Source organism: Mustela nigripes, chromosome 1 (genome assembly GCF_022355385.1).
Source record: "Mustela nigripes isolate SB6536 chromosome 1, MUSNIG.SB6536, whole genome shotgun sequence".
Lineage (NCBI taxonomy): Eukaryota > Metazoa > Chordata > Mammalia > Carnivora > Mustelidae > Mustela > Mustela nigripes.
In genome coordinates, this window is record NC_081557.1 from 2,249,062 (window position 1) to 2,274,654 (window position 25,593).

A 25,593-nucleotide genomic window follows, 5' to 3' on the forward strand; every position below is an offset into this window, starting at 1 on the left:
AGGCCGAGCCAAGCCGGGGCGGGGTGGGGGTGGGGCAGACAGGAGAGGAGAGTCTCTTCTTTGCTTAGAACCAGAACACGCACGGGCCCAGGGGTCCTTCATAAAACAGCCCTTGCCTGGGGCCCAGGGGCCTGGGTGTGGAGCGTCTAGGGCTGGTGGTCTGCAACGTGCCTGGGATGGCTCCCCCGTCCCTCTCGCCCAGTGCTTCCTGAGGCTTGTGCTGGAAGCCTCTTGAGAAGTCTGGGGGCTGCCAGTCCTTACAGGGACGACAGACCCCATGTGCACTATGAGGCACGTGTAAAGTGGGGGGTCAGGTCCCAGCAAAGGTAGAAGCAGGTAAAGGAGCAAACCCCAGGCTCGTAGGGAGTCCCACAGGTGCCCCGCCTCGTGGTGCAGCCCAGGGCAGGGTGGGTGTCCCCAGACCACCACGGTTTCTGCTTTGCCGACCACAGCCCGAGGATCCCGAGCTGGGCCCACTGCCATGTTCCTGCTCACCTTGAATTTGGCGTCCAATGGACTCCAGATTTAAAACCATCTCCCCAGTCTCTGAGAGGGAAAAAAAGACAAACCACAAACAGTGCTTTAAGTTCAGCCTTATCATCTAGCACACGGCTCTGGGTTTTCTTGGTTTTGGCACTTTTTGACAAATCTGTCAGAAACCGGCAGACTGTACCTTGGGTTCGAAGAACCCCAGAGAGGGTTCAAGGCGATGAGAAATGCCTGGATCAAGGCAAGGGCAGGACTGCGTGGCGGGGTGGGAGGCACAGCTCCGGACCCCTGGCACCCAAGAGTATCACAGCAGTGTCTACACACCCAGGTTAACCCAAGGGACCCAGACACCATGCCCAGCTTTGTACTGTTTCCGAGGACCACGTAATGCCCTTGTAACTGCCCATCTGGGTTGGACCAGCTGCTCCCGCGGAGTCACGTCCACCCGTCTACCTTTCCCTGGTTGGTTTAGCACATCAGCACACCAGAGACACAGGGCCAGCTCTGGAGGGAATTCTGAGGCTGCCTCGGGGTGTGGCAGCGGAGCTGGTGAGTCAGGCCACACTTGGGGGAGGGGTCGGAACGGAAGAGGAGGTGGCCACAGGCTTCCTCTCCGGGGCAGCCAGCCCTGGTAAGGAGTCGTGGAAAACTATGATCTCGGGGGTACCCGACCTCTGCAGTGGGTGGCCTCTGGGATCCAAAGCCAATCTGGGGGCACCGCCCTCGGGGGGGTGATCCTGTTCCTGGGGTCCCCTCTGACCAAGGCAGCCACAGGGCCTGGAGAGGCATCACCCACCCGCCCCTGCCTCTCCCCAGCCCGAGCCCCACCCTGTCCAGGAGCTGGGGGCCTGAGGGAGGGTGCCCGCACACTGCCCCCCATTCTTCCCTGGATACTTCCTCCCCGTCCTCGGGCCCTCCTGACAGCATCCGCTGGCATGGCTTCTGTCCATGGGAACACCCCCCACGTTTCCGGAAGTCCCCCAGGAAGACAACACAGTGTGTGTGCCTGTTTATCTCCGGCCTGGAGTGCAGGCAGGGAACAAGAACATGGATATAAACTCTGCAGAATGGGGCGGTGGGTCCTGATGGCACCTCCCCCACATAGTTTAAAGCTCAGTGTGACTACACATAGGCTCACAGACGCTCACGGGCACACACGCGCGTGCACACACACACAGTGGCACTCGACACAGAAACAGGCGAGACGCCAGACGCTGCTTGCAGCCTGCCTAAAATATTGCAATTGCATTTATTAAAAAAGTGTAAAACAGGAAGACCGGGCATCAGTCCCAGCCAAGTGGCCAACCTGGGCTTCCCTGCCCCAGGGAACGCTGGGGCCCGAGAGGCCGCGCCCTGTGCACGCCTGCCCACACACGCACGCCTGTGCCGGCTCATGCCCAGGCTGTGGGAGGCGGGGTGGGCTCCCCGGGTGTGCGTTGTGGGGGTCCTGTCCACTCCGCACAGAAGCAGAGTAAAATCCCAGTGCTGTCTCCAGAGTAGCTCCAGTCTGCCCGGGAGTCCCCGGGAGGCCCCTCTGAGCATGCCTTGGGCAGCGCGGGCAGGCTCTCAGGAAGGACGGCCCTCTGCATCCGGACGGAGGAGGCGTGGGAACCTCTGGGACTCCAGGCTTGTCCCGCCAAAGCTCCTCAGCTCAATGCTGCTGGGGGGTGACCGTGCAAAGCCTGGGCAGTCCGTCCCCGCCCGGTTCCGTCACTCCGGCGGGGCATGTGGACGCTGGACCAGGAGCGAGCAGACGTGTTGACCAGGGGGCGAGAGGCAGGACGAAAGCTGCATTTGGCTTTAGCGTTAAGGCTGGCACGGGGCGGAGGGTCCCACCGGCAAGGTCAGCGGCTCCTCTGGAGGAGCCGGTGTGGCCCTCCGGGTGCCTCCTGCTGTCCTCCAGCCCCCGTGGGCCTCTCTGTCCGCAGGGGCCACGCTTGCCGGCTCTCTCTGCCTCTCCGGGGCTGGCTGAAAGTGCTAGGTGCCTGGAAGGGAGGAGGGGGCTGGCCGAGTTCTGCAGGCCACGCCCACACTGCCCCCAAAGGGCTCTTATTTGAGGATGTAATTAATGAGCAGCTGACAGGCCAGGAAGACGCAGAGCAGGAACCAGGAGCGGGGGCTCTGCAGGAGGCCTGGGGCCGGCACCTGCCTGGCCCTCCCTGCGGAGCTCAGCATGCCTGAGAGGTGCCTGCAAAGATAGGGAGGCTGAGCCAGGGCGGCCCCCGCAGGGCGGGCAGAGGGAGGTGGCTGAGCCAGGGCAGCCCACGCAGGGCGGGTGCCCACGCAGGGCGGGTGCCCACGCAGGGCGGGCGCCCACGCAGGGCGAGCATCCCTACCTTCAGTGGACAGCCCATTACACTGGGGCCCCCGGGCCCAGATTCTAGGTAAAGGGAGTCACAGCTGGAGAAGCTGGGACTCTCACAGCCTCTCTTCCACTCCTGCTGTGACGGGCTGACCTGGGTCGCTGTGCCCCAAAAGTCCCACGTTGGAGTCCCGGACGTCAGGACCCCTGGTGTGACTTATTTGGAGATGGGGTCTTTCAAGAAGCGATTCAATTAAATTGAGGTCACCAGAGTGGGCCCTAATCTAGCCTGGCCGGGGTCCTTCTGAGAAGAGGGGACCGGGACACAGACGCACACGCAGGGATGACCCCGTGGGGACACAGGGAGAGCCCGACCCTCCGCACACGAAGGCAGAGGCCTCCGGAGAATCTGGCCCTGTCCCCGCCTACATCTCCGGTGTCGGTCTCTGGGACGGGGGGACCGTGAACATTTATCGTGAGGTCCCCCGTCTGTGGACGGTGTCACAGCCACCCGCGACACTCATGTCCTCACCCTGGACTCGGGCGGCACCGTGTGCAGAAAGGCTGGCTTTTCCCGCGGCTCCCTGCCTAACGGCCGGCGTCCTCTCCAGTGCAGGGGGCTGACTCCCTGACTCACCGCGGCTCTTCCAGCCCACCCCTGGCCTCTGGGCCTCCAGCCGCTGTTTTCTTGCACAGAGCTCATCGGCTGGTCCCGTTCCAGCAGGATCCCCTCCAGCGTGGCACCTCCCACCCCCACCCCCGGGGCCTGCTCAGGGCAGAGCCTCCTGCTTCCGGTCCTCTGTCCACCAGACCCTCTGCCAACCCCCAGAGTCCTAGCTCTGAGTGACAGTCCAGATGCATGGTACCCCTGGCCTCGGTGGCGCCCTGGCTGTGTCCCCGGGAGCGGGGCTTACCTGTGCAGCTCCTGCTGGGCCTCCCGGATGGACACGATGGCCTCGTGCAGGGCCTGCAGCCGCCGTGCCTCCTTCCCGCACCGTGGGCACGGGCTCTCGCTGCCTGCGGTGTCCAGCCACCCGTCACAGGACCCAGGGGACAGGGGATGGAGGGAGAATCAAAGACGAGTGGGCGTGTCCAGGGAGCTGGCATGTAGGGTCCCGGGGTCGTGCCCGGTTCGGGCCCCCACCCCACTTCTCAAGAGCCTTCAGGTGAAGCTAACGACACGGGGAGTTGAGGGGCAGGCATAGAGGGGACCCCAAGCTCAGCTGGCCTCTAATAAGCCCTGGGAGACAGAAACGGCAGGGAGCAGCTCACACACTGCAGACAGGCATGGAGTCGGGGAGGAGCGAGCAGAATCAGGTGGCCACACGCAGACGGACACTGTCCAGCCCCGCCCCTCGGACTGCCCCTGCCAGCCAATCTGAGTGCAGGGCTGGGGACCGCGGTCCTCCATGCCCCTGGGCTCGGGGAGGCCTGCTGGAGGACCCTGGGAGGACGGTCAAGGTGCGCCATACACCCGCCCGGGGAGGTGCTTCTCTGACCCTTCCCACCCTGCCGAGTAGCCGGCCTGGGAGGGCTCACCGGGAATGAAGTCACCGTCCTCCTCCTCTTCCTCCTCCTCCTCCTCCTCATCGGAGAGCTCCGGGCAGGACTCGGGTGTGGAGCTGCTCTCGGTGACCTGGCTGTGGCCAGAGGGCTGGTCGCTGGCCTTGCGGAGCTGCCGGTCTGGGCCAGGCCCCTGGAGAGAGACGGAGCCACTGCAGCTGGGGGCACACCCAGGTCCACCACGGCTGTGCCCGCAGAGACAGTGATGTGCTGGCCTTGGGGACGGGACTGCTCTAGAAGGTGTGGCTGTGATGGCTGGTCCTGTCCCACCGCGGGAGCTGGCAGCCGGGCCTCCCCGAATGTTGCGGGGGCCTCTCCAGCAGGACTTGTGGGATTGGCTGACCGCCGCTAACTGCCCAGAGCACAGGAGTGGCCGAGGGGTGGTTGGCTGAAGAGGCTGAGGGGGGCCCCGGGGGACATCCAGGTCGGTGCCCGTGGAGGGGGGTGGGGCCACCCGGTTTGAGGGGCTACAGCAGGCGGGGAAGGGGAGGGGCTGGGACACAAGGGTAGTGAGATACTGTGCCCCTTGCTTGCTGGCAAATTGGAGCCATCGGGCCAGAAGGTCCGTGCCCGTTCTGCCCCTGTGATCGCTGGCCTCCCGCTGTGTACAGGAGAGGCAGCTGCGGGCACAGAGAACCAGCAGCATGTGGTGGGGACTGTCACGCAGTGGTCTCTGTCCACGTGGCACCATGGAGGACCCTTTAGGCTTCTCCACAAGCTGCACCTGGTGTTTGTCCCAGGAGACCCCCTGCAGGGTTCCTGGGGCCTCCCCACCTGCCCTCCCTGCCCCGCTCAGCATTTCTGTGAATGTGGACTCCTCCTCCGCCTGCCTGAGCAACCCCCAGGCTGCCCTGAGCCTCAGTTTTCTCCTCTGTAGACTGGCGAGGGTGCTGTGAGCATCACAGATAGAAGCTCGGGGGGCAGGTGGGGGCTCTAGAAGCCAGGGCACCCCTGCACAGCGCCCCGTACACCGGGTACGCCCTGCACACAGCCTCCTGCAAATCCACCTCAGGGTGGGCAGAAGAACCTCTGCTGGGAGGGGTAAGTGCACGGGGCTGGTGGGGGGACCAGAGGGGGAGCGGCAGGCAGGTAAGAGGTCAGTGGGGTAGGCAGCCGAATCTACACCCCACAGTTCCCTCCTGCCGCTGAGGCTGAGCCCGGGCAGGGACCCTGGGGGAGCTGACCTGGTGCCTGGGCCCTGGGCTGCCCAGGAGGGTGGTCTGGTGGGCCATGGTCTCCCGCCGCACGGTGTGCAAGACCCCGTCTTGCTCAAACTGGGCGACGTCCTTCAGGGGGTCCCACGGGCTGCAGCTAGAGGGTCCAGAGGGTATCCGTTGGCAGGGGCAGTGGCCCTTGGGGGCAGGGGGCCCCAACTCGGCCCTGCCTCAGTTTCTCAGTAGCAGCCGGGGCCCCCACAGGATCCCCTTCTCCTCCATCACCCGCCCCTTCAGGGCAGCAGGAGCCCCCGTGGGGCCGGTCTGCCCACCCCGGGCCACACTCACTCCTCATGCCGGTAGCGCCACTCCTGGGTGGCGGGGTCCAGCCGGAACAGCTGCGGCTTCCAGGGCACAAGGTTCTGCTGGCGCTCGCGGGCGCGCTGCCGCTGCATCTCCTCCAGTGAAAACTTCTCCTGTGTGGCCCTGTGCTGGTCGCCCTCGCTGATGGCCCTGGTGACGTGCTGCCAGAGCCTAGGAGCGGGGCACGTGCTCTGAGTGGGTGACCTGGACGGTCCTACCACCCCGGCCCTGGAGCGGAGGCTCAGACAGCAACCTCCACTTGCTTGCCTCCATGGACAGGGAGCTCAGTATCTCTTGGGGAGCCTGAGGGGTTCTTAGAGTGCTGGAGATTTGCCATGAGGTGCTTCTCCCCAACCCTGAGCTCATAACTCCTGCTGACAGGCTGCCCTCTAGGGAGCTGCTGGGCATCTGGCGTCCCCAGGTCTCACTCCTTCTCCTACAGCTGCCCCAGCAGGACATGTCATTGGTCACGGAGCGTCCCCTCCCTGCCAGGGACATCCGGGACCACGCTGTCTGCACAGCAACTCTGCCCAGCCATGCCAGGCCTGGGTCCGGGGGCCCCTTGGTGCCGGCGGGCCTTACCTCTCGGACTCCAGCTCCGTCTGCTCCGCCAGCAGCACCGTGCGCCTCCTCAGCCTCTGCCCCCGGACCTCCCTGCTCGGGTTCCAGAAGAGCTCCGCACTTCCCCGGCCCTCCTCTTTGATGAACACTTCTCGGTCCTGCCCCAGACGCCCCAGGCAGGGTCAGAGGTGCGGGTCCCCGCTGCTGCCGTGACTGCGGGCCCGCCCATGCCTGCCCCGGACGGCGGCCTCTTACCCAGTGTCCGGTGAGGTGCGCCAGGACCTCCTCTCCTGACGTGATCTTCCCCGAGATCTGGTTGATGCTGGTGCTACCCCCAAAGAAAGGCTGTGGGGACACCCCGAGACCAGGCTGGTGAGGGGCTAGCAGCCTCCCCAGGCCCCTGGTGCCCTTCCATGAGCTGGGCAGGAGGAGGGCTCTCCCTCGCGAGGGTGCCGGCTCTCACCTCCCGGGACGTGGGAGCCCGGCTAGGATGGGACCCAAAGCTGGAGGCCGCCACACTGGCCTGATGCCTCTGCTTGAACTCAAGGCGGCAGGGGGTCTACCGGCTCTGTGTGCCCCACGGCGGGGAAGGGGTCTGGGCCTGTCCTGGCTCCGCTCGGGGGCCTGCGGGAGCCCCTTCCTCTCTCTGGGTCCTGCCTATGCTACGGAGATGCCAGGAGCTGCCCCCTCCTGAGTGCACCTGCTCCAGAAGCCACCCCTGGGCTCGGAGGGGGCTCCTCCCTGGTCCGAGCCCCCTCCCCTTGAGGCCCTCCGGTGGCCGAGGGTACTGCGGTCAGCACTACCTTGAGCTTGAATTCCAGCTCAGCTTGGAAGTTGGTCTTCTCACACTCGATGGTCACCCTGCCGCCCAGTTCCATGGTCATGGCACCGTACAGGATTCCTGAAACACAGGCGCCTGCTCAGTCCCTGCTCTGTGTCCCCACCCAGCAACGCTGACCCCAAGGAGGCCGGTGTTGGACCCTGGGGGAGAGGACAGGAGCCCCCGGAGGCAGAGCCTCTGAGATGGAGAGGAGCTGGTGGGGCCGGGAGGCTGAACCCAGGGCCATGCCTGGCTTCTCAGTGACCATCTGCCCCCAGGGCCTCTGCTTCTGAGAGTTGCTCTGTTCAGGGAATGTACCGCCCTTGGCAGGTTCCTTTGTCCAGGTCCCCTTCCCAGGCTCCCAAGCTCCCAGGTGCCCTGCTGCCCCCGTGAGACGCTGATCACCATCTGCATTTGCTCTGTAGTTTGGGCCCCAAGGTGGGCTCATCTGTCTTCCCCACTCCTGCATCCAGGACTGGCCCGACGTGTTTGTTCAAACTAGTGCATACATCATGTTTATGTACTCTAAAGATTATCTGATATATAGAGAGAGCACACAAGTAGGGGGAGCAGCAGGCAGAGGGAGAGGGAACGGGAGAAGCAGGCTCCCCGTTGACCAAGGAGCCCCATGCAGGGCTCAATCCCAGAACCCTGGGATCATGACCTGAGCCGAAGGCAGACACGTAACAGACTGAGTCCCCCAGGCGTCCCCAGTACATAATAATTACTGAAGGAAAGAATGGCCCTTCTGGGGCGCCTGGGTGGCTCGTCGTTCAGCGTCTGCCTTTGGCTCGAGTCATGATCTCAGGGTACTTGCTGGAGCCCCACATTGGGCTCCCTGCTGGGCGGGAAGCCTGCTTCTCCGTCTCCCACGCCCCCTGCTTGTGTTCCCTCTCTCGCTGTGTCTCCTCTGACAAATAATAAATAAAATCTTAAAAAAAAAACCAGACAAACCCACAACAGAATGGCTCTTCTGTGTCTTCCCACGTGGAGGACTGAAATCAAACAGAAAAGAAGAGCTACGTGTCTTAGAAACAGTTGGGGATGTGCGATGAAACGGAAAGGGAAAAAAAGGCCGGCCAAGGGAAACCGCAGAAGGGCTGGGGATGCCCCCCAATCCCGCCGCGCACAGGAGGGAGCCGCCGGGCGCTGCACCATGCGGGAGCGGCCGCTGCAGGCAGGGGGTGCGCCCGATGCTCCCCGGGGGCTGCGGATTGGTGGGGAGACGCGCCAGCCTTCTCTGCCTACACCTGCCAGGGGAGTTTTGAACTTTGGACCCGGTAGAGAACTGTATTTCCGCAGTTCTCTACGCAGGGAAATCTCGGCGCGAGGCCGGGGAACAAAAGGAAACCGAAACAAAAGGGAAGCGGGTGACACGGGAGAGGGACCTCCTGCTGACTTCTCACAAACCGCAGCAGCGGGGCATGCTTGGGACACGGCAAACCCCAGAAGGAAGGGGCAGGCTGTTTCCAGCCTTGGCCCTCTTGGGCGGAGAGCCGGTTAGCCGCCCCCTGACGGGGGTGTGTGTGAAGCGGGTTAGGGAGAGTAACCACAAGCCACCACCGCCTGTTTACAAAGAGGCTTTCTCTCGGGGGCGGGGGAGGGGAACGTAAGGGGTAGGGGAGCCGGTTCTGCTGTCAGCCCGCGGTCTACGGATCGGAAACCTATAAACTCAGGATACATTTTAATCTTTAAGAAAAAAAAAAAGTTTCTGTTTCTTTTATTGGAAAGTTCTAGAAACAAGGATAAAAGCCCTCTTAAGAAGCAGATCTGGCTTGCGGTCTGCGACAGGAAGCCTGCGGTTCGGGCTGAAAACATTTTGTTAGACAACCTGCCGGGGGACTTCCCTTCCAGGCTAGAAAGTCACAGAAGAGCACAGAGTAAACCGTCAACAAACATGCCAAGACCGGCGCTTTCTGTTGACGGCACCCGCCAGGGCTCTGCCCTCCCGGGGTGGGGGTGGGTGGGCATGAAGCCTCTCACCTTTGCAGTGGGCGTAGGGCATAGTAAGCGTGTAGTCCTCTGCCCGGTTCAGGAAGGTGAGTGTGGCCTTGCCGTCCAGCAGAGCCGACAGCGAGTTCCCTGCAGACGTGGGGTGGTGGGTGACCAGGGAGTGGACATGGGCCCTCAGGACCTGGGCGCCCACCTCCTAAGTCACTTCTAGCAGGTGCGAAGGGTCCCCAGTCCCTCCAGCCGGGTGACCGTGGGGCCGCTGGGCTTCTCTACCTGACCTGTGGGTCACTGCACCTCCCTGAAACTCAGATTCTGGAAAAGCCCACCCCCCCACCCCCGCCCCAGCCAGGACGTACATGGCCCGGCTCCCAGAGAGGGCTTCTCAGGGTAGAGGCTGCATGCAAACCCCTGCTCTGACTGTCACCACCCCCCAGAGCGGGGACAGGCCCCCACGGAACTTCTGTGGCCTTGGAACTATTCCACTCTGTGCTGACATGGGGGCCACCAGCCACGCACGGCCACCCAGCATGCAGGATGTGGCCGGGCCATCTGAGCAGCTGCGGCTCATGTTCCTTCATTCTGATCTAAAAGCCACACGTGGCTTGTGGTGCCTGTTCACACAGGTCACTGAGCCACTCCCGTGGCTCAGGAGTGGGGGCCCCACGGGCTGCGCCTGGCTTCAGGAATCTTGACTCCAGGTTCTGGGCACCTCACTGCCCACGCGGTTCCTGGCCCGCAGAGGTGGGAAGGGACATAAAGCCGGCCACTGCCTTCGGGGGCCCAGCCTTGCCCCCATGTCCCACAGGCTCTGGCAGAGCCCGGGGAGCCCCCGCTCACCGTAAAACCGGGACTTGGCCGTGATGCTACCGCTGATGCAGAAACCGTCCCTCCGGTTGCTGACGTGGAAGGCGGACACAGGCGGGTGGTGGGATACCTGTGAGCAGAGAGGTGCTCTGGGATGGCCGGGGGGAGGGGAGAGCCTGGCTCCCTCTGCCCCGTGGCGTGGGGCCACTCTCACACTCACGCCGGCTGCCCGGGGAAGCAGACATGGAGTCGTGGGCCAGGTGGCGATCTGCAGTGCCCCAGGGGAACGGGAGGCTCCCCACCACCCACCACCCCCCACTCCCCACCCGAGGAAACACTTCCTGCTGTCACAGCGCTGGGCCTGTGTCTCCTGGGGGAACCCCCAGAATGCAAGCAGGGCTCAGACTCCGCCCACCGTGGAGCCCAGTGTCCAGGTGGGGATGGGGAGGGCTTGCCTGCTCCGCGATGTAGAAGGTGTGGCTGTTGGTCTGGGGGTGGAACCAGCAGCAGCGGAAGGTCTCTCCCAGGATGGGGTTGTAGGGCTTCTTGATCCCCTGCAAGCAACGAGTGGAAAGCTCCTGTGAGGACCCACGCGGGATGGGGTGTGGAGCGAGGGCCAAGGTGGGGGCTGCCCACTGCCCACACCTCAGGTGCCCACGGGGAGGGCCCACTACCCCTCTTGACGGGAGGGCCTGGTCTGACACCAGCACGGGGGGCCTCACCCCACTTGTGCTCTGGGGAGAACGTGCATTGCCCTCAGTTCACGTCCTGGGGGCAGCCTCTGAGATGTCCTGTCTAGTTCTTGGCTGCCGGGGGGACCTGAGACCCCTGGGCGTGCTGTCCCTGGACTTTGGATGGAAGGTGCCTAACCTGTTCAAGGCACCCGTGGCTTCTACTGCCTGTTTGATAAAACCCCAGCTCCTGTCCCCGCCTCCTCTTCTGCCCTGCTCACCACCTTCCCGCTCTCCAGATGGCCCAAGGTCATCCCCACTGGGGGGCGGGGACTGCTCCCGCTCAGGACAGCCCGTCTTCCGGGGCTCAGACCTCCGATCTGGTGGGAGGCAGCCGACCGCCCCTTATGCCACCTGCCAGACATGTCCCTTCCAGCTGTGTGGGTGCCTCCCTTCCCCCATCCCCAACACCCTGTGCTCAGCGGGGTCTGCATTTTGGGTTCTCAAAAAGGTTTCCATGAGTATGAGACAAACCACGAAAACCACAGGTCCCAGGGGACTCCCCGAGGTGCAGGGTTGAAAGCCCCTTTCCTGGCACTGTTGTGAGTGCTTCTCCACGGTGTGCCAGTCCCGCTTGGGCCCTGCAGGGAACCAGGACCACCCCGGTAGGCCTGGCCTGGCTAGGGGGTCCCTGGGTGGTGGGTCAGGGCGCTGCCCCCATCTCTGAGGACCGGGGGCCACAGTGGGGACCATCAGGGTCCTTCCAGGCTGTGTGGGGTTGGCGTGGCCCCAGGCTCTCTGAGGGGCAGGAAACTGGGGCTGGGTGGGGAGAGCACACTGGGTCTCCCCTCTTACCTTGGGTTTCTTGTAGAACCCAGACAGGTACCACTGCAGCACCAGCTTGATGCGCCTGTAGGCGTCCCCCTCCAGAGCCGCCCTGGGAGAGACGGGAGACCCTCTCACGCCCTCCCGCCGGGCCACCCTCTTCCCCGACTGCTTTCCCTCCCCCCCCACCCCGTGGGTCACCCATGCCCCTCCTGTCCCTCCCAGTCCGGGGGCAGCGGGGAGTTTCCTAGCTTCCCACAGAGACCCAGGTTCTCCACCTAACCAGAGGGCTGGGGCAGACAGGATGTTTCTGGCTCAGCCCTGGCAGGGTGCCTCTGCCTCCAGGCAGGCCTCCGGGAGCTCCCAAGCTCCCCAGGTCCGCTGCACAGGCCCCTGAGCCTCCGGCTCTCTCCAGCCTCTCCAGCCTGTAAGCGGCAGCTCGAGGGCACTGAGGCCAGGGTCCGGTACTCAGGACGCTAGAAGGTGCTGGGGACGGCCCCACAGTCATCTCTGATGGGGGGGGCCCTGACTGGACACACCGCTGCCCCGCAGGACTGGGCCCACTAGGAGGGGAACTGGAAGGGACTTCGGGCGGAGCTCAGCGGGGGGGGGGGGCCTTCCGGAAACATCCACGGGGGGGGGGGGGGATGCCGGGGGGCGTCTGGGGTCTGAGGGCGTGTGGGGCGGCCCCCGCCCGCTCACCTGGACAGCAGGTCGGCGTGGAAGTAGTAGTCAGAGAGCTTGTCGAGGAAGGAGCGGGGCTCCAGGACGAACGTGGGCAGCACCACGCGGGACAGGTCCATGCCCGGCCGCAGCTGCCGCAGCAGGACCCACATCAGGCTCTTGTTCTCCTCCGACACCGTCTCCACCTGGGACGCCTGGCCCAGCTGTTGGCAGAGGCGCTGCCGTCGGGCCCGGCCCCAGGCAGCCGCAGGGAGCGCGGCAGGCTCTGGCTGCGTGAGGCGCCCCTCCGAGGCCTGGCTGGCCTGTCCTGCCTTGTCCTGTCCCCGCCCTCCCTGGCAAGTGTCCGACCCCTGCCCGGACGGGCACGGGTGGGCTCAGACTGGCTTCTGGAAGAGGCCCGGAGCCGGATTTGGGCACAGGAGGCAGGGAGCGTCCAGGCTACCCGTGTGCCCCTCCTGCTCCCCATGCTGACTCCCCGCACTGGCCCTGGGACCCACACTGTGGTCGCCCTGGCCTTACCGAAGGGACAAGTGACTTGCCCAGGCTCACACAGCTGGCATGAAGCCAAAGTGGGACGTGAACTCAGGGCTGTCCGCTTGTGGCCCGACGGCAGCCGCCCCCAGAGAGGATCAGGATCCGTCACGACCCTGCTGGGCCGCCTTCGAAAAGTTGCTTTGCCTCTCTGTGCCTGCACACCTGTCCTGGGATCTCCTGCCAGGTCCCCCCGGCCCCCTCATCCGTGCTCAGCCGAGCCTGCCTGTGCTCAGCCTCAGAAGGGTCCCCCGGGCTGCCCGCTCTCTGCCTCAAGCCCTTCGCCGGCATCATCTAGCCCCATCATGGGCCTGTCCCTACTCCCCGCTGCCAGGCTCCTGGTGGCTCTTCTCCATGGCTATCCAGGAGCAAGGCCCCCCCGGAGCAGCCTAGTGGGCCCAGGGCTTCTCCCTCTATCCCTTGGGCTTCTAAAGGCCTCGCCTGGACCCGAGGGGGCCCCGCCTAAACTGCCCCAGTGGTCTTCCCAGCACCCTCAGCCGAGCCCTCACGGCCCACCCACGCTCTCCAAGTTGTGGCCCCCCGATCTGCTCCCCCAGCCCCGGGGGCGCGGCAAGCACCCCCTCACCCCAATTCAGGGAGGCGGGTGAGGTGCAGGGCGACACCCGGTTCTCCAGGGGGTGGGCTCTCACCTCCCCGAACTCCTCGTGGACCTGCTCCACGTACGTGGTGCCCCTCGGCACGGGGCCCTCCAGGGTCTCCGACTGGGCGCGCCCGCTCCCGATGGTCTTCCCGCTGTGCTCCTGCGTCTCGTTATCTGACTCCTCCGCGTTCTCCTGCTCTGACTTGTCTGAAAAAGCGTCATTCTCCAGGGAGGACCCGTTCAGCCTGGAGGGGCACAGCGCACCGTGGGTCCCCCCGGTCAGAGGCACGGCCCGGGTGCCCCCAGCCCCTGATCTGAGGTTTGGGGGACCAGACTCCCCGGTGCTTGGCCCCGCCCACATACTAGGAGACCCCACGTAGGAGTCCCAGCAACAACCAGGGTCCTGGGGTCCCCAGTAGGCAGGAGACCCGGGCTTCTGGGAGGGACCAACCCTTGCCCGCCGCGCCCCTGCTCACGGGCATAGGTCCTGGTCATGGATGGCGGCCGAGGGGGGCAGCCCACAGAGCGAGGCGGGTGACGCATCTGGCGAAGACCCAGGCTCCCCGTCGCGGCCCTGCTTGCACGTGCTGAGTCGCAGGAGGCTAGAGCAGCGCAGGGCCAGCTCCAGGGCGTCCAGCCAGCAGCGGCCTGCGGGGCGGCATGCAGTGAGCCCACTCCACACCCGGGGGGAGGCCCCTCCTCTGCCAGGGACGCCCTGTCCCTTCCCCATCCTCCTGGGACGCAGGGACTGCGGCCGTGTGGGGGGGTGGGCTGGGGGGGTGCAGACGTGGAGGACGGGGGCTCAGCTGGCAGGCCCGGGTCGGGGGGGACGCCTGCCCGGGGGGATGCCCTCGACAGGACGCTCCCAGCACGCCCTCGAGGTCACACCTTAGCAAGACTCAGAGCCCAAATTCCACCCAGACACCCGCCGCTTCTGCACACAGAGTCGGGGAGGAGGCCCTCCCTCCGGAGGACTGCCTGCCACAGGTCTCAGGGGCCACGGGGGCTCCCACGGGCCTGGAACACAGGCCCGGAGGGTGGGTGGCAGGCTGGGGAGGGGCCTGGAGCGGGGCCTCCGAAAGTCAGCTCCAGAGGCTGGGCCAGGAGTGCAGTGAGTGGACCCCGGGGCAGAGCCACCGAATCCCCCCAGCCCTGCTGCCTTCCTGGTGGAGGCGGCCAGGGGGCTCAGCCAGCACCACCTCTGTGTCCCCGGGGTGTTAGCAGCTGTGGGGACATGTGTCCACTGAGGTGCCCCTGTGTCCCAGGGAGGCAAGGGTTTGCAGGGCTGGTGGCCCTGGTTCTCACGGGATGTCACTGTGGGCCCAGCCTGGGCTGAACATCGTGGGGGCAGAGGAGGTTGAGAGGAGCAGCCCCAGCAGGACACCAGCTCTGCAGCTGCCACAGAGGATGAGCCTCCCCGCACTCTCCCATTCCGAGGCCCCCTCCTCGTCCTCCGGGGAGCCCGCCCTCACACCCGCAGGGGCCGTGGGCCCCTCCCTGCCCACGCTGTCCAGGCCCATCAGGGACCCAGCTCACGCCGCAGCCCCATCGGCCTCGTCTGACGGCTGCTTTTCTCTCCCCTCAGAATGTGGGCTCCGGGAGAGCATGACGGGTCCCTCCCGGAGCGTGGACGTGGTGTCTGTCCACCAAGGGGTGGCCACCACCAGCCCAGGGCTCTGGGCCCTGAGGGCCAGGAAGGGGGCAGCCGCGTTACCCGGAGCAGCCACTGGAGGGCGCCCCAACAGCGTGCTTGGCATCGGGGAGTCCCGGGAACTTGGGATCCCATCCAGGCTGTGGCTCTCCTTGCTGGCAGGTGGCCGAGGCCCCGATTCGTCACATGTGGGTAGAACCTCCTGATTCATGGGTGCCCGGCAAGCGCCTGGCATGCAGTGGCTGTGACCTGGCAACTTGAAATCAGGTCATGCGGTTCTCCTAACACCCGTGGAGCCGGGCCCTACCGTTCCTGTTTTACTTTCGGGAAACTGAGGCCCTAGGAGGTACTAGCGAGTGGCAGGCCTGCCCGACTCAAGCCCAGGCTTGTCCTTCTCGGGGGGCAGTGGAAGCGCCTGAACAGCAGCCCCGCACACCTGCTCTACAAGCCGGCTGCGGTGCTCTCCTCCCTCAGGGTCACTGGGCAGACCCACAGGGCAGGTGGGGACTCACCGTCCGACTCAGAGGCGGCCCTGAAGATCAGGTAGCTGCTGGGGAGGGGCTGCGTGATGGAGCCCACGCTCTCGCCCTTGGGGCCCTGGGGAGACAGAGACCCGGCGTCACCCGGGGGGGACACCCAGGGACTGGGGGACACACGAGTCACGTGCACACCCACGCCGATACACATGGGGCCGCAGACCCGCCAGGCGGGGCCAGGCACCCGGCGACAGAGGGAAGGAGCCGCTGGCTCCCTGCTCGGCCCCTGAGCCCTGGGCGCCTGTGCTAGGGTGGCCAGAATCAGCCCGCTTCGCTTCAGATCTCAGAGAAAGACCAGAGCAGAAGAGCAGAAGCGTCGCCCGTGCACTATTGGGGACACACTCACACCAACAGAAACGATTCGGTGCGTCCGAAATCCTAATCTAACTGGGTTTCTGGGTTTCATCTGATAACCGGACGCCCGTGAGTCCTGGGCCGGGAGCAGCGGCTCACACGAGAGACCCACCCTGCAGCCCCCACACCAGAGTGGTGACGGGCCCAGCTGGAACGCCGCCCCCCAGGGCCTGCCTCCCAGGGGTCGTCCCCCGAGGCCCCACTCCTCCCCTGGGGCCCGCGCCCTGGACCCCGGGCCCCCGCGGTACCTTCACGGCCCAGACGGACTGGTCCAGTGGGTGGAAGAGCTTGAAGCAGAAGCCGTCCTTCTTGGAGGGCCGCTCGATGAGCTCGCAGCAGTGCAGCAGGACGGTGCCCACCCACTGGCCCACCTTGGGCGTCTTGTAGATGAGCAGCACCCCCGGCTTCAGCACACACCACAGTTTGGTCCAGCTCTTCAGGGTCCCCCGGATCTGTGGGGAGGGGCGCCACTGTCGGGGAGGCCAACAGCCCGGGGGCACCTGGGCAGCCTGGGCGGGGCGGTGGGCGGCGCTGGGGCGGGCCGAGCTCTGTTCCGGCTTCGCAAGGAGCGCGGAAGCGGGAGCGCACGGGACGCGTGCACAGACGGTCGCCAGTCTGCAGACGGGCCTGGCAGCCGGGAGCAGACTTCCTGGGGAGGCCCAAGGCCAGGATCAAGGCCTTGCCGGGGTCCCGCGAGCAGCCAGCCACCAGCGACTGTCGCCAGCTCTGGAAGCCGTGACACTCATCATGTCTTTTCTCATCCCCAAGAAATACCCATTTTGACATCTCATTTTTCATACATAATTTTGTGCGTTGGGGGAAAAAGCCCATGTGAGGCCCCGGTCCTCGCAGATGACCACGTGCGGACAGGCCTGTCCCTCTGGGCCTCTGAGACAACCCCAGGATTTGGCAGCTCTCCCCCGACTGCGGGGGCGCGCAGACACGTCCCCGGGACTCAGTAAGGACTGAACGCGGGCCTCTGACCCCAGCCCGAGAAGGCAGAGCGCAGCCTCCCCACCCCATCTGATAACCGGACGCCCGTGAGTCCTGGGGCTTAGTGCGCCTCCTGGGACCCCCATCTGCAGGCCGGGGCCCCCAGCTCAACCGGATATGGGGCGTCTGCAGATTGGAGCAGGTGGGGACGAGGCCACATTGACGTGGCGGTGGCATCTGGACACAGGCACACAGGGCCACGTGGAGGCAGAGGCCGGGAGCTGCGTCCCGCAGCCCGGGGATGCCTGGAGCCCCCAGCAGCTTGAGGAGCCAGGAGGGGCCTCGCTAGCGCCTCTGGAGGCCTGAGGCCCTGCCTGCAGCTTGATTTCGGGCGCTGGCCTCCAGAACTGGGAGAGAAGGCCTTTCTGTCTTAAAGCCCCCGGCTCATGGTCCTTGGTCAGGGATGCCTCAGGACCTTGACACAGACCACAGGCCCAAACATGCTGAACTGCTCCTGAGTGACCGTGGAGGTGGCCAAGCCCAGACCACACACCTGCCTGCCCCACGTACCTTGAGGCTGTCGGCCATGATGACCACGCTGGGGTCCGTCAGGGCACTGAACAGCTGCTTTGTGGCTCGTTTCTTCTCCTGCCGGTAGTTCTCCTTCTGTGCCTGGACCCAGGGCACCCAGCGGGAACGTCAAGGGACAAGGGCCCGGCTGGCCCCCGTCCCACCCGCCAGCACCCCTACGATCCAGCCTGGGGCGGGGGAGGGAGGTCGGGGCAGGGAGGGGGAGGAGAGGCAGTGCGGGGGCGGGGAGCTGGCCAGGACGTGGTCTGCCCCACCCGTTGGCAGGCTGGGGCGTGATGACCTCGCTCGCCCATTCCTCTGGCATGGGACACCCTTGTGTCCCCCTTCCCGGGCCCGGGCCCACCTTGAGAGCTTCCTTCTTGGTGACCTTGGCTGTTGGGGACACACATTCCTTGTCAGAACCATTGTACAGTCTGTACTCTGCCTGCAAGAGAGACGCAGGTGGGGGCGGACGGGGCATCAGCACGTGGACTGGGGTATGCCGAGGAGGGGGAGGCGGACGGCCCGGTGGGCCTGTGGTCACAGAAAGCTGCTCCTGTCCCTCACCGCGCCACACCCTGTTCGGCTCAGCAGCAGGAGCTCCGAGGTGCCCGGGGAGCATCCACCCCATCCCCGGCCATGGGCCCCACCTCTGGGCGGGGGGCCGCAGTGCAGTGGGGACTCTCGTCCCTGGTGCCCTGGGAGTGGCCCATGGCTGCGGCGAGGCAAGGGGACCGAGGAGATGGCTTGGCCTTCCTGGGCTGGATGTGCTGTGGGCCGAGAGCAGCAGTCAGGAGTCTGGGGCTGCAAGGGGCCGTGGCCTTTAACAGAGGGGAAACTGAGGCCCGGGCGTGGTGAGGGCAGCCAGGAGGCAGGGCAGATCGAGGCAAGGCCTGAGTCCCGCCCTCTACCTGTCTCAGTTCAGCCCGTGGGTCGGAAAGCTTTCCCATGTTTAAGTGGTTGAAAAGAAAGTCAAAGAGTCTTATTTTGTGAGACGTGAAAATCCTACGATTTGTGGCTGCTTTTTCCGTGATGGCGGCATGAGCTCTTGAGACAGAGCCCGCGGGGCCACGAAGCCCCAGAGACTCGCTCTTGGTCCTTTCCAGAAAGCGCCAGCCTGCCCTGCGCTGCTCTCGGCCTGCCCTGTGCTGCTCTCTGGGCTGAGCGCCCTGGGCGTTCCCGCCACCGCCGTCCTGAGCCCCCACACAAGGGAGGGAGGCCCCGTCGCCCTGAGCCTCCGGCCCGCTGGAGCCATGGGCCCAGTCACTGTCCCATTTGACTGGCTGGGAAACTGAGGCCCAGAGAGGGTAAGAACCTCCCGGCGAGTCAGGACGCCGCAGGGCTGGGACCTGCACCCTTAGGCAGGCCGGTCGGCCCCACGGCGCCGTGTGCCAGGCATGGCTTTGGGCACCGGGGGCGGGAAGGAGACGCAGGCCACCCACGACTCTTGGAGCTGCGAGAGCCGGGGCTCCGTCTCGTTCTCCACATCCTGCAGATGAGGAGATACGGCACAGAGACGCTAAGAAGCCGCCCGGGGTCACACAGCTCCCAAGGGGCCGAGCTAGGACTGATGGCAGGAGGGACGGGGGGCCACGGGGACTCTGCTCTAGATGCTGTCTTTGAGCTAAAGCGGAAGTGACGACGTATATACCCACCGCTGGCCGCTGACAGGCCTCTGGGGGCCGGGGCTGACCCACGGAGGTGCCCCCAGAGTCCTCCTGGGGAGCTGGGCCTCTCGCGCCCAGCGCCCCAGCACCCTCACGCAGGCTGTGCCCCCAGGCTGGAATGCTGTTCCCTGCTGAGGGAAGCCCCTGCTCCCCCCTCAGGCCCCTCCCAGCCACTCCCCAGGACGGGGAGGATGGCTGTGCCCGCCCTGCTGGCCCCTGAGCCCTAGGTTGTACACCTGCCCATGGCCAGCCTAGTACTGCTTGTGACGAATGCCATGAGGACCATCCTGTTTGTCTTCTACAGTTCCTGCCGGGGCAGTGACAGCCCAGCACACCCCGGGCACGGCAGCGGGGAGTGTGGTAGGCATCTTGAAACGAATGAGTGAATGCGTGAGGGAACCTCCGCCCAGCTCTCCTCCAGGCGGGGCTAGGTGCCGCTGTCCTTGCTCCGGGCAACAGAGGACGAGAAGCAGGCTCGGGGCCTGGGGAAGGTGGGCGGGACGGAGCGTCCGTGCCCCAACTCCCCGTGGGCCTCCGTCCTGCTAGGCCACTCGGGCTCCAGCCACCACAGCCCTGCCTGGCAGCTCCTTTGTCCTCGGGGCCACCCCGGGACCCAGCCCAGGCCTCTTGGGCCCTACCGCGCCCACCGGCACACTGCTGCACATTGAGGCACAGCGAGGTGACATAGCACCGTGACAACACAGTGCAGAACGCAGGAGAAACGCAGACCAGAGCGGGGACCTCCGGAGTCTGACCGCAAACGCGCAACCTGTAAGTGACTTCAAGAAACCGTCTGCACTGCAATCACACACCTGACAAGGATCTGGTGTCCAGCAATCTGTAAAGAGCTCTTACAACCCAACAACAACAATTCAAAGACGGGCAGAGGACCCGAACAGACATGTCTCCAAAAGAGGCCTATGATGGTCGAGAAGCACCAGTGACAGGTCACTGGTCACTAGGGACATGCACATCAGAACCACAGAGAGACCACCGCACACCGCTGGGACCACTCCAGTAGCGATTAAGGAAAGACCCGGAAAATCCAAGTATGGTGTGGCTGTGAGAACAGGGAGCCCTCCCTCCATGCCGGTGGGGCTGTGAAATGGTGCAGATGCTGTCTGTGCGGGCGAGTGGAGCAGCTCCCTGAAAAGCTAAACACAGAAAGCTTGAGAAGTCCACGTGACCCGGGAGCAACCCCGGGCCCACGATCCTGGTCTTAGGGGCTCCTACACAGCCCAGGGGCTGAAGAACAAAGACAGCCCAGATGCCTGCCAGTGGATGGAGGGACCAGACTGGTGTGGGCCGTCCACACTGGGAGGAGACTCGGCCCCACACAGGAGCGGGGCACGGCTACACGCTGCGGACCGGGGGGTCTTGGAACAGGCTCGGAGGACGGAGCCCACACTCGCCGCACGATTCCATCGACACGAAACCTGCAGACAGGCAAGGCCACGGCCACGGGAGGCGGAGTCAGGGCCACGTGGCTGGTGAGGGGGCGGAGTTTTGGGCTGGGGGACCCGAATGTTCTGGAACTACACAGAGGCGGCGATTGCAAGGCATTGCAGACGCAATGAATGTCCCGGAACCCACTTTCAAAGGCTGGTTTTAGGACCCTCGGATTCCACCTGACAAAAAAGATGGAGCACCACCCTAGCCTGTGTCTTTCTCGGGCTGTGTCTCTGGCAGCAGCCCTGAGCCGCCCTTGGGAATCTGGGGGTGCACAGGGGAGCCCGCCCTTCCGCCTCCCACCCCAGGCTCTGGCGCTGCAGGTTTAACTCGTTTCGTCTGGTGCTGCCCCCGACCAGGACCAACGCACTCTCCGTGTGCCCTCCCCGGGCACCCCCGGCCCCGCGGGCAGCTCAGACCTAATTATCGGATGCACGGGGGCTCAGGTTCGAGCCCAGTCACATGGGTCTGACGGTGTTTGTGTTTTATTGGGTTGTGGAAGGACGCAACTATGTTTTCAGTGTTTTTGTGCCAGAAGCTTGTATCTTAAAAAAATAAATAACCCGACTGCCGAGGGACCGATGCAGGGGTCAACAAAGTGTCCGTCCAGGCCACGAGGACTCCCTAGTCTTGAAAAGGCGGGACATTCTGACACCAGCCAGCGCCCATGGACCTGGGGGACGTGATGCGGAGCGAAACAGGCCACACACGGAGGGACAAATGCTGCAGCATTTATGTGTATGAGTATGAGGTCCTTAGGGGCGTCAAACTCCTCCGGAGAGTGGAAGGGGGTGCCGGGGCCGCGGGAGGGACGGGGTCGGGGTCTTATGAGACCGAGTTTTGTCTGGGGAGAGAGAATGTTCCGGTCACGGATGGGGGGCGGCTGCAAAACAGTGCGACGGTGCTTGACGCCCCCGAGCTTTGGGCTTAGAGACACACAGGTCAGTAAATTGGGGGTGTGCATATTTTACTGCAATGAAAAATGGGAAAAGAAAGTCTTAATTAGATAAAATAAGTAAGAAAATAAGTGTGCTTTGGCGGCTCCGCCCGCAGCGGGCTGCCCTGGTCCAGGAAGGTAAAAGGGAAATACAGGCTCCGGAGTGGGGTGCACCCCCCAAAGCTCTGGTTTCTTCTTCGCCTGAGGCAGACACGGGGACAGGCCCCGCGAGCCGCAGCAAAGCCCCGTGTGACGGACGAGGACACGAGGTCTGAGAGCAGTGAGGCCGTCCCTCAAGAGCACACGGGGCCGCAGGGGGCTGGGCAGGGGGACCTGGGGTCTGTCTGCACTGCTCCCCAGCCCCATCACCAGAACCGAGAGCCACCAACCCCCACCAGTGTCTGGGGGCCCGACACCCTCTGAAGGAAGAAGGGTGTGCCTGAAACCTGCCTGCGGTGCCCGGGGCCTCGGCACCCTCCCGGGGTGCGGATTCTGCCTGCAGGAGCAAAGCCAGGCCTGGGTGAAGAGGGGCTGGGCTGGGCAGCACGCGGCGGGTGGGCTGGGGGTGTGCGCGTGCTGCCAGGACTCGCCCTGACCCCTCAGACGGGCGCCCCTGCTGGAGGGACAGCAAGTCACAGGCGGAGGGAGGCACGGCTGGTCCCTCGGGGGTGCCCTACACAGAGACTCCAAGGCCTCCTCTCACGGTACGTTCTGCCCCTAAACGCCACGAAGCAGCCCACCTTCTCCAGTTCCCGGCCTCCCCGCCCGTGTTATGCCAAGAAGGGGCCCCGGTGAACCAGCTGACAAGCCCTGTTTGTCCCTCTGTCCCTCGTCCCAGCCTCCCCAGATGCGGCGTCAAGAGCTGCTCCTCCTAGCACACACGGCTGGGGACGGCGGGCTGGGCCCGGTGCCCCGGCTCCGCCCACCCCCCAGCTACTTTCTGTTGTTCCCTGGGCAGACCCCTGTCCCTGAGCCCTCCCCCAGCCAGGCTCTTACCGGCGGCCCCTTTGTGGCAGAGCCCGGGGTCGGGGGCCCTTCATCCCTCGGCGGCAGCGGGCCGTTGGGCTCCATGTCCTTCCCTGCAAGACAGTGGCCAAGGTGAGGACCAGGGGCACGGTGGGCCGACCAGCCCCTCCGGCGGGCACCCAGCCTCCCGTGAGGCAGCAAGCCAGCCGAGATCTACCACCACCAGCCGGGGTCCCCCGCCGGGAGGGACCCTGGAGCCAAGGCCCAGCTCCCACGACCGGCAGGAGGAGCCCAGGCACCCGGGGTGCGGGTGCAGCACGTCCTCTGGGGTCCCACAAGGCCAGGCTCCCTGCTTTCAGAGGAAGAATGCGGTGTCCAGTTCCGAGGCACGTGGTGGGTTCAGGGTGCCCGGACCATGCCTGGTGTCCCCTCTCAACCCTGACCCCCGGAAAGCTTGGCTCTCCTGGGGAAGCAGCCCAGCAAAGTGTCTGGATTCAATCCGGGGGAAACGAGCACCCTTCCCCCGCCCCATCTATTCTGGAGCGGGTTTCCAGATGGGTTTGCGGGCCAGGGGCCAGGGGACGAGGGGTGGGCTCCGAGGAGGCACGGCGGCTACACCCTCCAGCTTACTCTGCTCCGGGAAGGGGGAGCACCGTCCTGGTGGGGCGGGCTCGGGGCGCAGGGGCTTTCTGCTCTGCTTCCAGGGCACCCTTCCCTCCAGGCCCCTCAACTCAACGGCCTGTCCTGCCGCTGTCACTTCCCAGTGTGGGCGCTGCCTGCTGGCCTGGGACGACTGAGGGCCCTCGGAGCCCGTAAGGGAGGAGCTCTGTCCCTGCGGCCGTCAGAGCAGGGTACTGACCGGTCTGTCTGCTCCGTCCAGGCCTCCCTCCTCACCCCTGTCCCCAGGACCTGTCCGCTCTTCTCCCGGAGAAGGTCCCTTGCCTGCTGGGGCCGACACTACATGGGGAAGCCCCTCGGGGGTCCAAAGACCCCTGAGACTGGCCACCAACTGGGACCTATCCTTTCCCTCCCCGGGCTCCTGAGGACACGGTGGCAGAGAACGGAGGTCGGACGTATTTCCCCAGCCGTCCTGTGTCTCTGGCCCATGTCACCTGACAAGGCATCTTCGATGTGGCCTGTTTCCATAATCCATTGGATTTTGGGCGGGGGTCCCCAAAAGCCCCCAAGTCCTGACAGCATGTCGGCCTGAGGCTCTCCCGGAGTCTCCGGGGACAGGACGGACACCACAGCCAGGAAGGCCTCGGGTATTGCTCTCTTCCCTCCTCAGGCAGGCAGTGGGCGAGGGCCAGGGGGCTGGGGGAGGCCAGGCAGGGACAGCTGTGGGAGGAGGCGAGGTCTCCCAGGACGGGAGAAAAGGCCAGCCTCTCTGGGGGCAGCAGTCGCAGACAGGGACAGCACGCTCAGCTTAGGCTCCACTGGGTGGGCCGTGCGGAATCAGGTGATGGGGCACAGAGCACCTGGAACCAGGAAGGCACCAGCAGGTGCAGGTGACCTGTGCCCTGTGCCCGGTGGGCTCAGTGCTTTATCACCAGAGGCCTAAGAGCCCCAGTCTGGACTAGGGTACTAATATCCCCATTTTACAGATGAGGAAACTGAGGCCCGGGAGGTCCTGCTGCTGGCCCCAGGTGGCTGGGACTCAGGCTGCCTGTCCTGGGGGGCTAGGTTTGAGACCGCCCCTCTACATTGCCTCTCCACAGAGGAGTGCCCTCAGAGCTGGGGCCGGGGGGCCCCCTGCCAACCTCCACGGCCAAGAGACCATCACCTGGCCCCATGGTCCCAGGGCTCCAGTGCCCCGCTAACCCTTTGTTCACACGGCACAGCCCAGCCCCCGGGCAGGGGTTAGCCAAGCACGGCTGTCGCCCGCACGAGCTGGGACAGCACAGCGAGGAGAAGGGACCCGCCTGCGGTCACAGAGCCGCACGCAAAGCCGGGAGGACCCAGGCCCCAGGGGCCGCACCAGCCCGTGCCGTCCCCCAGCCCGTGCCGCCGCTGACCTGGGCTGAGGGGGTACAGCTCATTCTCCCCACCGAAGAGCAGGTTCCGGCTGAGTTTCCGGGGGTCGACTTTCTGGGGGGTGGAGGAAGGTGGACACAGTGAGAAGCGGCGGCGGAGAAAGGCCTCCTCCTTCATGGCCTGGGCACTGGGAGGCTTCTGGAAGGAAGGAAGAGACGCAGTCACACCTCATGTGCAGAGCAGGGGTGGCCCCAGGTGGGCAGCCTCCCACCCACCCTGACGGGGGGACAGAGGCACTTCCCGGGGCTGGGGGTGCGTGGCAGGGGTGACCCGGTCACTTGGGGCATCTCAGAAACAGACGAGGAGGTTTGGGGGGCCCGTGGGCCAGTGGGGGGCACTGAGCCCAGGGAAGGCCATGCCTGGGCTTACCAGGGCAGGCGAGGGAGGACTGGGACCCAGCCCAGCCGAGTGCGGCCCGTCACGGGTGCCGCAGGACCCCTCTCTGCCAGCATCCCGCCCCCAAGCCCGGCTAAATGGGTTCTGTCGGACCCAGGCCACAGCCATGGGGACCTGAGATATGCCACTGACCCATGCCGGGCCTCCAGACCTTCCCTCCCCGGGGACGGGGCTCTCGGTGGGGAGGTGGCTGCTGGTACACACAGGGGGGTGGTGGACGAGCACTGCCCCCAGAGAGGGAACGGTGAGGCCGCTGCCCTGGGACCCTGCGCCATGCACTCCCTCTGTCCTCCCGCTGCTGGGGCTCCTCCACGGGGGTCTCTGCTGCTGGCGCCCCAGCGGCTTCACACAGAGAGAGCAGAGGTGTGCAAAGCCAGGGGTGCCCTAATTCACACTCTCCCCAAGGCCGGCACTCCTGAATAGGCTTCCTTCCCACCCCAAAGCCAGCCCGAAACAGCCCCGCGGCCGCCCAGACCAGCACTCCTGAGCGGGCCTGGGCCTCCTCCAGGGTCCCCCTGTCCCCTCACAGCAGGGTCCGGGGCAGGCCTGGCGCAAGCAGGTGACCAGTGACGGTAGGTCCCAGGGGCTGACAGCTCACGCTACAGATGGGGAAATGGCAGCTCGAGGAGCTAAAGGCCTTGCCCATGGTCACGGCCGGGGGTGGTGCCGGACAGAGACTCTGGCTCCCATTCCCGTGCTCCGTCCACTGCCTGAGGACCTGCTCGGGAAAGGCCCATGGAGCCGCCTCACTGCCAGGTCTGGGGCCTGGGCCGCCGCAC

General features: G+C 65.3%; 1 protein-coding gene across 4 annotated transcripts in view; it reads right to left on the bottom strand.

The window, feature by feature from the left end:
* Positions 1 to 1,707: 1,707 nt before the first annotated feature.
* The window catches only part of OSBPL5 (oxysterol binding protein like 5), a 72,218-nt gene continuing 48,332 nt past the window's right edge, over positions 1,708 to 25,593 (bottom strand). For 3 of the 4 annotated variants that reach the window (XM_059398935.1, XM_059398940.1, XM_059398943.1), the window contains exons 2-22: positions 24,400 to 24,556; positions 22,415 to 22,497; positions 17,730 to 17,810; positions 17,366 to 17,467; positions 16,111 to 16,314; positions 15,485 to 15,569; positions 13,798 to 13,969; positions 13,371 to 13,566; positions 12,208 to 12,392; positions 11,536 to 11,617; positions 10,465 to 10,563; positions 10,043 to 10,139; positions 9,236 to 9,334; positions 7,236 to 7,333; positions 6,688 to 6,777; positions 6,454 to 6,590; positions 5,857 to 6,042; positions 5,539 to 5,665; positions 4,331 to 4,487; positions 3,706 to 3,808; positions 1,708 to 2,474 (exon numbers count right to left, since the gene is read on the bottom strand). In XM_059398935.1, coding sequence (XP_059254918.1) covers positions 2,141 to 2,474; positions 3,706 to 3,808; positions 4,331 to 4,487; positions 5,539 to 5,665; positions 5,857 to 6,042; positions 6,454 to 6,590; positions 6,688 to 6,777; positions 7,236 to 7,333; positions 9,236 to 9,334; positions 10,043 to 10,139; positions 10,465 to 10,563; positions 11,536 to 11,617; positions 12,208 to 12,392; positions 13,371 to 13,566; positions 13,798 to 13,969; positions 15,485 to 15,569; positions 16,111 to 16,314; positions 17,366 to 17,467; positions 17,730 to 17,810; positions 22,415 to 22,497; positions 24,400 to 24,556 — 2,874 coding nt within the window. In that variant the 3' untranslated portion in view covers positions 1,708 to 2,140. Of the gene's footprint in view, positions 2,678 to 3,705; positions 3,809 to 4,330; positions 4,488 to 5,538; positions 5,666 to 5,856; positions 6,043 to 6,453; positions 6,591 to 6,687; positions 6,778 to 7,235; positions 7,334 to 9,235; positions 9,335 to 10,042; positions 10,140 to 10,464; positions 10,564 to 11,535; positions 11,618 to 12,207; positions 12,393 to 13,370; positions 13,567 to 13,797; positions 13,970 to 15,484; positions 15,570 to 16,110; positions 16,315 to 17,365; positions 17,468 to 17,729; positions 17,811 to 22,414; positions 22,498 to 24,399; positions 24,557 to 25,593 lie in introns of all 4 variants that reach the window. The other variant, XM_059398949.1, reaches the window with a different exon arrangement.